The 14,495-nt window shown below is 61.5% G+C and overlaps 1 protein-coding gene across 1 annotated transcript in view; it reads right to left on the reverse strand.

Annotated features, from left to right (window-relative positions):
• Positions 1-14,495, reverse strand: part of LOC111146337 (fibrinogen C domain containing 1) — a 29,471-nt gene continuing 14,976 nt past the window's right edge. Inside the window, exons 5-7 of the mRNA XM_022501852.1 lie at positions 4,656-4,752; positions 711-890; positions 1-260 (exon numbers count right to left, since the gene is read on the reverse strand). Of these exons, the coding sequence (XP_022357560.1) occupies positions 1-260; positions 711-890; positions 4,656-4,752 (537 nt within the window). The remainder of the gene's footprint in view (positions 261-710; positions 891-4,655; positions 4,753-14,495) is intronic.

Genomic DNA, 14,495 nt, shown 5'->3' on the forward strand with positions numbered 1-14,495 from the left:
CTAGCGGTCCTCATGGACCGGCCGGATCTTCATCTCCGAGAACTTGAGCGAGTACTGCCAGCCCGTCCAGGAGGACCACTCGATGCCGTCGGCGTAGGAGGCGTGCGCGCCGCGCAGGTACTGCCCGTTGAGGTTGGACGTGTGGCAGTTGCGGTACCACCAGGCACCGCGGTAGAAGGCGGCGCAGTTGTTCTCCGAGTGGTCGCTGTCGCGGTCCTTGGTGGTGAACCTCATGCCGCCGTGCTTCAGGAGGGAGTCCCCTGCGTGGAGGCGCACGTGCAAGTGTGTGTCCCGGGGACTCCCGGACATGCAGACCCTCACCCGGGCACGTGCACACACGTCTGTCCCGACACACCCAAGGTGTCTGTGTGGCTCGGGGGTCCCCACAGGGCCACCTTGAGGGTCCATGGGCTATCCCTGGGTCCTGGCGGTCTCTGTCCCCCCTCCCCCTCTTTCATACACCCCCTGTCCTGGCCATGCCTCCCCTTGAGAAGAGAAACCCAGCCTAGAGGGGTGCGGCCACCCCACTTGAGAGGTCCAGCAGAACCCAAGCCCCAGGTATCCTGATTCCTGGCTCGGGGCTCACTTTGCTCATCTGCAGAATGGGTGAACGACTCGGGTCCTGCCGTTTCATGCTGTTGGGGTGAGGGCCAGGCGGGACTTGAAGGAGGAGGCCAGAAGTGCCAGACCCCTGTGGCCTGGGATCCTACCTGCCGTGCCCGAGTAGTCGGCCACGGTGAGCGGGTACCCGTCTTCCTCGGGGTCCACGGAGAACAAGCCCACGCCAAAGCTCCCGTAGCGGGCATAGGCTGTGCTGTTGTCGAAGTCCTCCAGGTCCACGTGGAGCTCATACGTGGCCTGTGTGGTCAGGGCGTGGATCCTCCTGAGCCCTAGAGTGGGGGGAGAATGGCTGAAGTCGGGGGGCTTACAAGGGGACCCCCACAGAGGGAACTGAGGAGACCCAATAGCCCAGCTCACGCGGCTGGCGACAGGAAGGTTTGCGCCGTCAGCCCCGGGCTGTGTCCCTCCTCCGGCCAGCCTGGGTTTGGCAGGAAACTGAGGACTCACCGTTTCTCTGTTTGCTTTAAGTCATTTCCAAATGTTTGAGTGGAAGGTTAGTAGAAAGACGGCAGGAGTCAGAAGGAACCTGGAAAATCTGGGTTGAGGGTGACAGCACCTCTTCCCTTTGCTCCTACTCTAGGCTCCAGCCGGAAGGGATCTGGTGCTTGTATGCACTTCCCTGAACCTGGCCTCTGAGTCTTTGCACATGCTGTTCCCTCTGCCCAGGACACTTTTCCCTACTCATCCCGGTTAGGTTTTGTTCATGTTCAGGTCTCAGCTCAGGAAGGCTGCCTGGCCTCCTGCCTGGATTGAGGACCTCTGCCCACTGGGAGCTCCCCCTCTCGGTGTTTCTCATTCTGTGTCCCCACTGCCTATTTCCTTGTCTGCTCCCCACCACCCCGCCCCACACACACAGCGTGGAAGCTCACGACTAACTCCCAGCATCAGAGTGCGGCTCGGTACACAGTAGGCACTCAACAAATGCTGGCTTAGCGGCTGAGCAGCGGAAGGCAGGGTCTGAGTCTCCTGCTGGCTCCAGGGCCTGGCCCCCGCGCCATCGTCCCTCGCCCTCCCTCCCTCCCTCTCTCACACACTCACGTTCAAGGTGTTTCCCTGCCAGTTTGATTACCTCTTGATTAAGAGGGCGTTTAATTAAAATTACAAGTTATCAGCATCCAGTGACATTTCATCAGCCTCTCCCTCCTGAGCTCCAGACACCCCGCAGGAGGGTCAGGGTATAGTGCAAGCTAAGGGGGCGAGAAGACCATGTGGCCCCTTCCCCACCCAGGCCGGAGGGAAGCCTCGAGCCCACGGTCCAGGGGCAGCGCTGAGGAGAGCCGCTCTGAGCAGAGTTAAAGGCCTTGTCCGAGGCAGACCCGGCCCAGCCTCTCCCTGCAGCACCCCCAACCCCCGCCCCGTTCTACTTTCCCAGGACTGGGATTTGAGAGCAGAAGGTCTCATCCCCCTGCCTCTCTCTGCTCCTCCCTGGGCTCCCCCTCTGGGGGCACCAGCACGCACCCCAGCTTGGGCACCTGTGCCACCGGCCTTCCGGGGCCGAGGTGAGGGGCCACGAGGGCTCCACATGCTGTAAAGGGCAGGCCGTGGACAACGATGACAAGTGCCCACCCGCTGGACGGCCCTCGCAAATGCCAGCCACCGTTCTGAGCACTTCGTGCGGCTTAATGAATCCAGTGGAATTAGAATGAGTCCAATTTAATTAAAGAATCCCTGTACAGCTCTTAGAACAGGGCCTGGCCCACTGCACACATTATCCAGGTGTTTGCTGCTGCTGTCGTGATCATCGAGGCAGGGGCCCTGTTATCGCTGCCTGATGGGTGAGCCTGGGGCACAGGGAGGTTAGGGGACAGGCCCGGGTCACACAGCTGGGGAGTGGCAGAGCTGGGATTTCAACCCAGGCAGACCTGCCTAGACTCCTTGCTCTTACTCGTTCTTGTCCAGCACAAATAATCCGATCCAGGGAGAGGGCAAGAGGGACACCAGCCCAGCAGGAACGCTTGAAGATTCCAGATTCCTTTCCCCCCGAGTGTTGCTGGTACCCAAAGGCCCACCATTAGCACGCCGTTCCTCTGGGCAAAGCCGTGCTCCTCCCCGTGCCCAGGAGGGGCCCCTGGCAGGGTGCCCTGAAGGAGGGGCAGGGTGGAGCCCTGAGGGTCCTCTGCCGTCTTCACCCTTCTTCCCACAAAGGCCACCTCCTTCCCTCGCTCTCCCTCTGTCTTCACTTCTTGTGTCTCTCCAACCCCCCTGCTTCCCTGGGCTCCTGGATGGTGAGCTGAGATCGGACCCCACCACCAGCAGAGCTGGAGGGAGAAGAAAAATACTTAGACCCCCAAACCTCTCACCCTCCCCCCCGACAAACTCCCAGATGGATTAAAGATCTGAACCTAACACAAACACTCAAAAACATTAAAAAAACAAAAAGGAGACATCTTTGTAAAACTGGGAGGGAAAAGCAGGGCCTAAAACCCAGAGGACATGAAGGAAAAGACTGGCAAGCATCGGCTACATAAAATTTTAAATGTCTAGGAAATAAGCAATAATTTTACAAAAAAAAAAAAAAAAAGAGAGAGACTGAAAGACAAATGACCGGAAGTAAATACATATCATGGGCACCTGACAAAGAATCAATAACCTTAATATATAAAGAGCTCCCATAACTCAATAGGAAAAGACAAAACACTAGATGGGAAGGTGAGAGGGGAGCATGGAAAGGCAGAGGGAGGGAACAGCCAGGGGAGTTGAGGGCTGAGTTGACATTCTCCTCAGGGCTCCCTGTCTGCCAGGAGCTAATCAAGGCCCCGCTTAAATGCTTCCTCCCGCACCTTCCGTGGCCGCTGATAGATTTCAATTAAGATGCGGTGAGTGGCGGAGTCACCAACACTGGTCCAAGGAGGTGGGTGGTGATGCGGAAACAGGGCCCCCACGTGGCCACCCTTTCCCCATCTGACACACCCACCCAGGTGGGGGGAAGGGCAGGGGTCTTCCCACCCAGAAGGTCCTCTCCCGCAGCCCCTCCCCTGCCCCTGCCCTCGCTCGTGCAGTTCAGGGTGTAGTTTAAAGCTTGTGAATCCTGCCCAGGCTCCCTCCATCCCAAGACTCACACACACACCACTCGCTCTGGGCCTTGCTTTGCTCCCCCATAAAAGGGGAGGACAATGCAGGCCCATCCACCATCTTAGGGTAGGTGCAAGGTGTCAGGGTCGAAGTCTACAGAATGGGCTTGGCATACAGGAGGTGCCCGCTAAATAGAGATTCGGGGTAATAAAGTTTTGTAGCTGGTCCCTGCCTGGTAACGGGACACGGGGGGGCAAGGACAGAGAGGGTCTTGCCCTCGTGGTCCCAGGGTCGGGGAGAAGGACATCAGGCCAATGACACTGTAGATCACCACCCAGGTACCTCTGGCCAGGGGGCAAGTGGGCCCGGACCTGGTCCCACCCCTGGGACTGACCCCGTCTTTCCCCAAAAATTCCCCTGAAACTCCTACAGGCCTAGGACCTTCCTGACTCCCACCTGGGAGCCCAGCCCTCCAGACGGTGCTCACCACCAGCCACAGGCCTCACACCTTCGTTCCCACTTCCTCTCCCTCCTGCCTCAGCCCTGCGGGGGAGGGCTCCCAGATACCCAGGCGTGGGGACGTCAAAGTGGGGCCCTGTGCTGTGGGGTGGATGAGCCCATTAACGTGGCGTATGTCCAAGGCTGTGGGTTTTACTTTATTTTATAAAGTGTATTTATTTACCAACCTGAGGCTCAAACTCAGGACCCTGAGATCAAGAGTCCCACGCTGCACCGACTGAGCCAGCCAGGTGCCCCAATTTTAATGTGTTAAAAATATCAACGGGGTGACTGCCAATGGGGGCACAGGGCTTCTTTTTGGGGTGGAGAAGATGTTCTGGAATTAGGTAAGGGCGAGGGTCACACAACTCTGTGAATATATTACAAACCCCTGAATCGTGCTTTAAAACGGTGAATCCTATAGACAATACTAAAACACCCAGACCAGGTGGGGAGAGCGCGTTCCCACGGGCTGGGGTGCACGGACACATAGCAGCCCGCGTTGCAGGTGTCACGGCTCTCACCTAGCCAGTGCTCCCCCGTGAGCTTGCCGAAGCCGTCCCGGTACGCTTCCCAGCCTCGGAAGAAGTTCACGGAGCCGTCCTCCCGGCGCTGGAACACCTGCAAAGGATGGAGAGCTGGTGTCCGCCCCCCCGGGACCCCAACCCCGACACATGTCCCCTGCCCCCCTCACTCCCTTCGGCCACCTGCCCGCTTGGGGAGATCAGGGGCCTGGAGCAGAGCAGGGGCTCAAGGACCTCACGATGGCCCCAGGCAGGACTGACGAAATGCCCCCAGACCTCCCCAAAACATGCCCCCAGGAAGGAATCACGGTGGACGGGGCTGGAGTAAACGCGGCTTCCAGGCCCACCTCGGCTGCCTTGCTGTGGGACCCGGGACTGGCCCCACCCCGGCTTCGGCCTCACTTTCCCTACAGGCCAAATAAGAAGGGTGGGGAAGGGCCCTAATACCTCTTCCCTGGTCGAAACCAAACTGTGCAAAAATCCATTCTCGAGTTTTGAAGAACCGAGAAGACACGCGCGCCCAGGCCCGGCCTCCGGAGCTCCATCTCGCGAAACGATGCTGGCGGAGTCGCGCACAGCCCCCCCAGAGAAGAGGCCCCGACGGGGGGACCAGTGGGGGCCTGGGGGACCAGAGCCCCAGCCGCTTCCGGGGGTGGGCACGGGAGTCCACAGCTCGCAGGGACCTGACTCCGGACCAACGAGCGGTCGCGCCGCGTCTGTAACTCATGTTAATGACATCGGCGAGTTGGGAGTCAGGAATCCCATCGGTTAAACTGCTTTGAAGTAAGGGCCGCGCAGGGCCAGGCCCGGGCCGCCGCGACTGTTCGCAGGATCCGCTGACTGGCCTGTTCCCAGCTGCCCCCTTCCAGTCGTTCTGTGTAACAAGCCTTTTCCTCGCTCATTTGCCGAGGCAGCACCCGCTCCCCCACCCACCCCCTCCAGCTGCGCCCACGAGCCAGGCGGTAGAGATCGGGCTGCGAGCTGCCACTTTCCTGACGAAGCAGCCTGATTTCGGTCGCCCGGAACCGCCCGGGAGCGTCCTCCGCCGGGAGCTTGGCCTCCTGCTCAGCACGGGTCCCCGGGGACCTGGATCGGTCACAGCCTTTGCTCAGGTGTGACGTCAGGGAGTGGCCGGCCTCCCGTCCTTCTTGTCCCACATCACAGACCTGGCCGGCCCCGACGGGTGCAAGTGCTCCGAAGGGACTGGCTGGGGAAGGAAATTCGATCGGGCTCCGAGAGATCTGAGAGGTGCTGGGCCGAGGTATTGACGGCCCGATTGGGACCCTGAGCACGTGCCCTTTGAAAGGCTTAATCCTGGCAGAAGCACAGGCGCTCCCCGGAGAAGTCTCGAGAAGGCAGCAGGCAGCGGGAGCCTGTTTCTGCCGGAAGGGGAGAGAAGCGGGGGGCCCGGTGGGGGCGACAGTCAGGACCTGGGTCCTGCCACTTAGTGCGCCGGCCACTGGTCCACCTCTCTGTCCTTGGGGGGGTCACAGCGGCACCCCCCCCCCCGTGGGCCCTGGCGGTCCACTGAGAAGACACTCAGGGCCAGGCACACAGCTGGTGCTCAGCGCCGTGCCGGCTGCAGGAGAACAATAGCACCGAGCCCCAGGCCAGCCGGGGGTCTCCCCTCCACCCCTCCCTGTCAGCCCCCGTCCCGGGAACACCCTGCTCTTCCTTCCAGACTCGGGCCTTACGCACATCCACCCTGAGCCGTCCGGGAGCCCACCCGGTGCCTCCATCATCCATTCAGATGTGCCAGAAATCATCTCCCTTAGGGCAGAGGGACACAGGGGACCCGCCCCACCCAGATGGGAAGCAGGACCGCTCTACGACGTGGGGACAGTGGGTATGACCAGCATGGCCAGTGCTGGAGGGGAGTCCAGGGTGGGCCTGGAGGGGGGCAGGGTCCTGACCACAAGTGTGGCCGTGTGGCCTGGGGACATCACTCCTCCCCTCTGGGCCTCGTTTGTCCTCACTCACTAACAAGCCAGGCCTGCCCCCCCAGGGCCCCAGGGAAGGGTAAATGGCAGGACCCTGGTCCTATTATCCCCACCATCGTATTTTTCCTATCACTGCTGTTGTGGGGGGGGGGGTCTGCTGGGCTTTTGGGCACAGGCAGGGTGTAAGCCCTGGAAAATGAGCCAGACGGACAGAGCGGACAGAGTGCTCAAGGTGGGCTGGTGTTCACAGCTGGCCATGGCTAATGCTGGGGCCGAGTCCCTCTCACTGAGTCCCTCTCACATTCTTACTCACGGAATCCTTACCCCAACCCTGTTCTCCACCCCGTCATCCTCAGAGTAGACAGAAGCTCAGACACCGGCCAGAAGTCGGGGGGACAGTGAGCATGGGCGGGGTCGGACCCGCCCCTCACACCCGAAGCCAAAGGCCAGGCTGGACGCCAGCAGCCAATGTCCTCCCTGAAACGTCACTCTCATTTGCCACTGACCAGCCCTAGGAGGTGCCTCCTTGTCCCCCCGCCAGGACTTTTAAGCCGACCTCTGACTTCTGTCCGCCCCTCTCTCCCCTGCCAGGAACAGGCCGGGGCCCGGCTGGGGCTCAGCCTGGGTGCGTGATCGGTGGGTGAGAGCTCAGGATTTGGGGGCTGCCCGGGTCCCCCCTGCCTCTCTCTCGCCCTGGGGACAGTATGCCTCAAGCAACCACGAGGGGAGACGCTCCCGATGAGATGGTTTGAGTCTACACCCGCTTAGAAGCCACCACGACTGTGTGCCCATGTGAGCGCGTTCACCCGTGACCCGTGAGCCACCCCGGGAACGGCCCAGACACCTCCACGAAGACGCTTTGCAGAAGTGGCACTTAGACTTGATGCCCAGGAGCCCGGGAGAGGCAGGTGACGTCATGACGCACACACTCACAGACGTTCGTATCGGAGACAAAAGCTTCCTGCACCGACACCTGCCCTTTGAGACGCGGCTCTCTGGATGCTGCCGGCCTTTGCCGTGGGCCTTCCTGACTCCTGGGCTGAGTGACAGCGGGAGCCGGCCTGGCCGGGATCTCCGGCAAGGTACCCGGGCCCGCCCTCAAGCCTGTCCCTGCTCAGTGTGGCCCACGGTGTCCAAGGGCCCTCGAAGCCACAGACCGGCTGCCGGTTCTCCAGCGTTTGCAGGAGTCGGCTGTCTCCGACTCAGAGGCGCAGTCTGGGCCACAGCTGGACCTCCGGGACACTGGCTGGACGGACGTCACCAAGCAGAAGGCCTTCAATTACAGAGCAAGGATCAGCCAGACAGGAAGACGGAAGAGGGAGCGAGCAAAGGACGGAGAGAGCCACTTCCCGGCCATCTGTCCCAAAAGAACATGAATCCCACTTAAGCCAAAAAAATAAGAGGGGTGGGCAGAAAAAGGTAGGGAAACAAAAGAATGCCTTTTGAGGCTCAAATCTTCACGGGTCCGGCTCCCGGGCGTCTCCCTTGGGTTTCAGCAGCAAAGTGACCGAGGCGGGACGCCAGCCACCGGCCGGCCGCTCAAGCAGGTGGCACGTAGGAAGACAGACAGCGTGTTTTCTTGGTGCGGCTTCTCAAAAGCCAGTGCCTGTCGCCCGGCGTGTCTTCCAAGTACTGCTTGGGGGCTCTGCCAAGGGAGGGCCGGGCCCACATGGTCCCGCAGATGGTGCCGGGCGGTTCCAAAGGAAGGAGCGGCTGCATTTGGGGCGGTCACAAGCTGGGGGGGGGGGGGGGGTGCAGCAGAGTGGCCGATGGTCCTGCGTTTGTCAGCTGGGCTCCAGGGGCCTGTCTTGTGCTCCACGGGTCACATCTCTGCCGGGACCCCCTCCTCGGGCGGGCCCCGTTGGACTGGCTCCTTGTCTGCCACGGGGCTAAGAGCCAGAGTCACATCCTGGACGCCCGAGCCTGGCTCCGTGGTCTCCCCAGCCCAGAGGGCTTTGTGCTCCCGTTTGGCGAAAGAGCAGGCCAAGTGAGCGAGGTGGGGTGACCACTGCAGAGTGGGGACACCCTCAGTGCTGAGGGGGTGTGCCTTGCATCCCCAGGCCTGCAAGCCCACTCGGCCCTCAGCGCAGCTGAGCTGGGCCAGCCCCAGGAAGTGCCCTTGGGTGGCACCTGGGAGACCAAGTCCCATGGGGATTTCCACCCACAGGCCACGTGTCCTCCTAAGTCTGGGCTTCTCTCTTCTGCAAAACGAAAAGCTTGCCGCTCCAGGCCCTGTCTGCCGAGCCTGGGCTCCCAGGGTGACTCAGGCCCTCAGAAAGCTCACAGCCTCGGGAGAGGAGGACACAGAAGCCAGCAGTCACGGGGCTGGGCAGCTCCTAACCTGGCATGCTCCTTCCGTCCCTATGCCTGTTCTCTCACCTATCAAACAGGGGTCATATAAGCTCCTACCCACAAAGACTCGGTAGTGGTTACCAGCGCTGGGGGGATACACATTAGTCCAAAATGGTGACAACTGTTGGTACATTTGCTGGGAGCTCAGAGGAGGTTGGGGCATCTGCTGGGGTGGGCTCCAGGAGGGCTGCCTGGAGTAGGAGACAATCAGCTGAACTGCTTATTGAGCAGGGCCTTGGCAGGTGGTCAGAGAGGCCAAGAGATGGGCGCTGGGTGGGTCCAAACCCTATGAGATGGGGAGGGGGCGTCTCTGCCTCTTTTCAAGGGTCCCCAGGAGGCAGCGTCTGGGACTTTCCCTATGCTCTGATGAAGCTGCTGACGAAATCCCTTGTGGCAGTCTTGTGAGTTTTGCAGCTTTGGGGCCCACCAGCCCCCCAGACCTCCTGGGCAGGTGAGTCTGGGTCGGGCAGGGGCGGGGCATTGAGGCCAAGGCGGATTCTTATTTCTAAGGAACAAAGAACTTGGACGTGCCATGTAGTCCTTCAAAGGCGGCCGCTGCGGAGGCTCTGCCCACTTTCCCGGGCGGCCGTGGCTCCTCGAATCCTTTCTGGGTACCTCTGGGCCGTGCCCCCAGGGTGCCCCCGGGCTTGCTGGCAGGAGCACAGGTACAGAAGGCCCCAGATTTCGAATCTCAGCTCTGCCTCTCGTGGGCCGTGTGACCTCAGACGAGTCACAGCCCCCCTTCCAAGCCTCAGTTTCCCTCTCTGTAAAGAGGAGCCAGCAGCAGTCCCCTCGCCACCCCTGCAGGGCTGCAGGGAAACGCGCCATGAAGAAAAAGCGTAAACAGGGCACACACAGTAGGTCTAACCAACGTCCCCTCCCTCTCCTTCAGAGCCAGCTGCCAAGCCCAGAAGGAAGCGGTCCTCCTCCTTGTTTTTGACTGAAAATGGTACCCCCGGGCTTGGCGCCCCGCCATACTTCCCGGCTTGGCAGTCGGTGCCTGCCGGCTCCTGGCAAACGGTGCTCGGAGCTGCCATTTATCAGATGCTGAGCTCCCGGGCTGAGTCCCGCGCGTGCTACCCTGTTTTATGTTAAAAGTTTACAAAATCCAAACTGCTCTAGGCGGAGGCAAGCTCTCTCCAAGCACACCGGTCGAGGGGACGTGGGGCTGGTCGTCTTGCTCATGCATGAGGGCAGATAGCCCCAAGGACTCGCCAGGGCAGCGGGGAGCCGGTGCCGAGCCGCGCTGCGGCTTGGGGACACCATGGCCCGCTGATGTCTGCAGCAAGGACAGGCTGAAGCCTCAGCCCATGTAGGGAGGAGGGTCCCACAGCCCAGCTGTCCAGCCTCCCCGGCTGGGCCTGGGCGGCCTGGGAAGCTTTTCATCTCTCCCTGAGCCTGATCCCACTGCCAGGCTGGTGGTGGCTCCTTTGATGTTTTGCAAGTGAGGGAGGGATTCTCCTCCCTGCCTGGGGAGCCAGGTGGGGAGAGGACCGTTTCTCTCACAGCGAAGCCAATTAGCAGCATATCTGAGCCGCTGACCTCGCGACAGTGACTCGCCCGGCAGAGCGTGTGGCCACCGTGCAAAACGGGGCGTGGGCTGCTCAGCTCGCGGTGCTGGGAGCAGGCGACGGGCGCCGTGAATCCCAGTGGGGGCGCAGAGCCAGATCGATCCCACGGCGGGTTCCTGCCACGGAGATGCTGACCTGGACCTGATTTCCGTGACCCCAGAAGTAATTAAGCAAAGGCGAGGGAGGGGACCAGCAATCAGGCCTGGTGACAGCAGTGCTGTGGGCAGATGTCAGCGGGGGCAAGGCTGTGCCTCGGGGCAGAGAGGCAGGGAAGTTGGGGGGCGCGTCTGCAGAAGCAGAGCGGAGCGGGACCTTCCTCTGACCACGTGAAACCCACACCATCCCCTGCTAGGCGTCCGCACAAGCTGAATGAGGAAGGGGGCGCCCCAAGAGGGGATGTGACCTTCCAGTCTCACGCGGCCCGCTGGGAGGTGAGGTGAGCCGGAAACAGCCAGCTCCACCCCACGCATCGCCTTCTGAATGAGGAAATCTTCTGTTTTGACGAGACTTGCCTTTAAACGCCTGGCTTGGGAGGATCCTACAGGAGGGAACCCGGTTCCTCTGTTCGCGGGAGTCCCAAGGCTCAGCCTGGACGCCTGCTCCCCTGCGCCCCGCTCACCGGGGAAGAGCCCGCAGAGGCTTCTGACTCTCCCCCCACATGAACGGTGCTCTGTTAGCCTCACTGAGCAGGTGAAAAAGTGAGGCTCAGTGAGGTGAACTGTCCTTGCTAAGTGTCGGTGGTCACGTGTGTGACGAGGGGAAGCAGGTGGACAGGAAACCGCTTGGTCACACCTGTACCGAGGAGGCGCTTGGTGGCCGGGCCCCGGTGGTCAGAGAGGCTTCCCAAAGGGGGCCCCTCACCCCAAGTCACAGGTCGGCAGGACAGGGTCCTTCCTTCCTGCCTCCCTCCTCCTTTTCTGGGGCAGGGGCCGGGGTGAGTGCCCGTGTCAAGTTCAGGAGTGACCTTGACAATCGGCACGACCCCGTGTGGCCCGGATCGCTGTGGGCTTTGGGGCATGTGGAGAGAAGGCTGCGGTTCAGCTAAGGCCGGTGGCCACATCAGCCAAAAGGCCACCTTGAGGTGTGTGCCCACCGGCCTCAGGGACCTCCCCACCCAAGGAACCACATGTGGCCTCTTTCCCACCCAGCAGTTCCTGCTCACCGCAGCCACAATCCAGGGCCCACAGAATTCACACGCCCCAAACTACTCCCCCACAGCCGCCGCGCCCTTGGCCCCAAGTCTCTGGGTCACTCCCCACTTGGGGAAGTCCTGAGGGCGACAGGAGCCCCATCAGCCCTCGGGACAAAGCCCGTCTTCTAACGTGCCCGCAACCGCACACGACCCAGCCCCTGGCCGCCTCCCTCCTCTCGCCCCTGCCCCCTCGAGCTCCGAACACCAGCAGACAGAGCCCACACGGGCCCAGACCCAACGCTACCCCATCCCCGCAGACCTCCGCCTGTCTGTTCCCTTTGCCTGGAACCCTGTTCTCGCCTCGTCCCCCAGCGCTAGGACCTTCCTGTCCAGAAGCTTCCCTGCGCTGCCCCAGGCTGGGTTAGGGTCTCTCCTCTGGGGTCCACCGCCCCCACCCCAGCCCTACAGCCCTCACAGGTCAGCTCATCCACCAGCTCCCCACCAGGCCAGGAGCTTTGCTCTTGGCCCCCCCGGCCTGCGGTTGGTGCTCGGTGGTTGAATAGCTCAGGGTCGCCGTGTGACGGCCGGATCCACAGACACGCGCAAGGGCCTGTGGTCTTTAAGCCGTGAGGCGCCTGCAGGTGCCCAGCCTTGCCCGGTCCGGTCTCACCGGGAAGCAGGCCCTGGCCGCCAGGGAGAGCCATCCGGCGTCGGCACGCGGGGCCTGGCAGCTCAGACACGGGGCCTAACGAGGATGGATGGTACCAGGGTTCGGAGAGGCAGCCGCGGGCTCCTTCCCAAACAACAATTGAGTTTCCGAGAGATTCTGTATGGCAGGGAGGTGATCCTGACAGATGCCCAGAGGTATCTGGGCAAAGATTGCTTTTGACGGAAGCCCAAATGGATATTAACGTCTATCGGCCTCGCAAACACTTCTCAGCCGAGATCGGCCTTCCTTCCGCGGCCCCTGATCCAGGTGTCTGAGCGGGAGGGCAGGGGGCTGGGGGAGGCCGATGTTCCTCATCGGCTCCCCGGTAATGGGCCCTGAAGCCCGGGCCCTGGGTATTACCCACCTCCTGGCCCAGATCCTGATGCACTTCCGGGGAGACGGGCTTCGGGAGATGCGAGGCCCGGGCTGGCACCTGGGTCTTTCATTAAGCCTGTCCTAACCCTCAACTCTGATTTCCGGGCTTTGGCTCCTACGTTGGCGCGGCTCTGCCTGCTGAGGGGCTCCCAGAGGCAGACGCTGTAACTCAGATGTTCTGAGTTAGGAAAACAAAAGAGCTTTTCGCCCCCAGACCAGACGCAGTACACTTAAGTGCTCTCCTCTGGAGCTTGAAGACATGTCTGCACGTTTGTCTGTCCCTGGGCCTTTGGGGGATTCTCAGCTGCTGACTCTGCCCTACGAATGCACTCGCCCCCCCCCACCGCCCACCTGCCTCACTCCGGCCTCCCCTGTCTCTGCCCCCACTCCCCCCCACAACCCCGCTCAGGAAAGCCGACCCCTCTCAAAACCGATGCGGGCTGCCCACACCTCCATATCCCACCACGCCTTCCCCCAGAGAAGCTTCTCTCTGCCCTCTGCCTGGCCATTGGCGCACCAGAAATCGTTACCACGCTCCTTGGTGAGAAATGGAGGGGTAATGCCAACCTCTCCTCATGCCCCAAGTGCCAAGGGCAGAGACCTGGGGGGCTGCCTAGGCTCTAGCCGACCCGATACCCTGCTTCAGGCCCCCATGACTGTCCCCTGCACGACGGTCGGTGACCTCTTGGCAAAGAGCTCAGTAAAAGGGGGTCATGCACGTCCTGGTCCTGTTGGACGGCCGGGGCCTTGCACAGGGCGTGGCCCATCGTCCTAAATAGTGATCGCGCCACCGATGGGCCTGTGCCGAATGCCCCACAAGCATTGCCGGAAGTCTTGGTCAACCTGGCCACCTTTCCCCACCTTCTGAGATTTGGGGAGGGTCGCAGGCCTGTGGCCCAGGTCCCACCCATCAGCACAGCCACTGGCCCAACAGCTGGGGAAGCAAAGAGGCAAGGACACAAAGGACCCCTTTCAAAGCAACCGCAGACTGCACCCCCCCGGGCCCGCACCCACCTTGGGGTGCCTATGCCCAGGGGTAGCTGTGCCCCGGGTGCCCCAATGCCAGCAGCCCTGGGGCAGTGGGGGCTCCCACCTTGTCACCCATGGCCAGATCTGGGGGCTCCGTTCCTGGCGGCATGGCCCTGAGCTGGTTTCTCGGGCCTCCCAGCCTCCCTCCAGGACATTTCCTTTTCTGCTCAAGTCAGAGATTTTCTGTCGCTTGCAGTTAAGACCTCACAGTGAGGCAGTGGGTATCCCCGTTTTACAGGAGGAAACTGAGGCTCAGAGGAATTAAGTAACTTCCCCAAGATCAAACAGCAGGACTGGGAGCTACCCCGATATCTGTCTGTGGATGTTGGAGCCCAAGCCCCCCGCTGCATTGGCAAAACCTCGATCACAGGCCTGTCCGCAGCGTGAGCCAGTGGCCTCCTCCTCTCCCCTCTCCCCGCTCTGCTCCAGGATGCTCGGTCAGGTTACAGATCCTGAAGCCACCTTAAGCCATCTTCCTCTCTCCGGCACCCTCAGTAGCTCCCCAGTGCCCACCGCAACCCCACAGCCCGGGACACACATGCTGGTCTCTGGTCTCACTTCTTCACACGCCATCCACCCCAGGTAACTCCGTTCCCTGAAGAGCCTACGTGCTTCCTGCGTCCCAGACCCTGGTTAGGTTGGTCCCTCTGCCTGGAGTACCTTCTCTGTCCTTCCCCCTTACTGCTCTCACCCGCCTCTTACGGCTTATCTGCAAAGCCCCCCTTGTCCAGG

This window comes from Enhydra lutris, unplaced genomic scaffold, assembly GCF_002288905.1.
Source record: "Enhydra lutris kenyoni isolate GAN:26980312 unplaced genomic scaffold, ASM228890v2 scaffoldscaffold13, whole genome shotgun sequence".
In the NCBI taxonomy this organism is placed as follows: domain Eukaryota; kingdom Metazoa; phylum Chordata; class Mammalia; order Carnivora; family Mustelidae; genus Enhydra; species Enhydra lutris.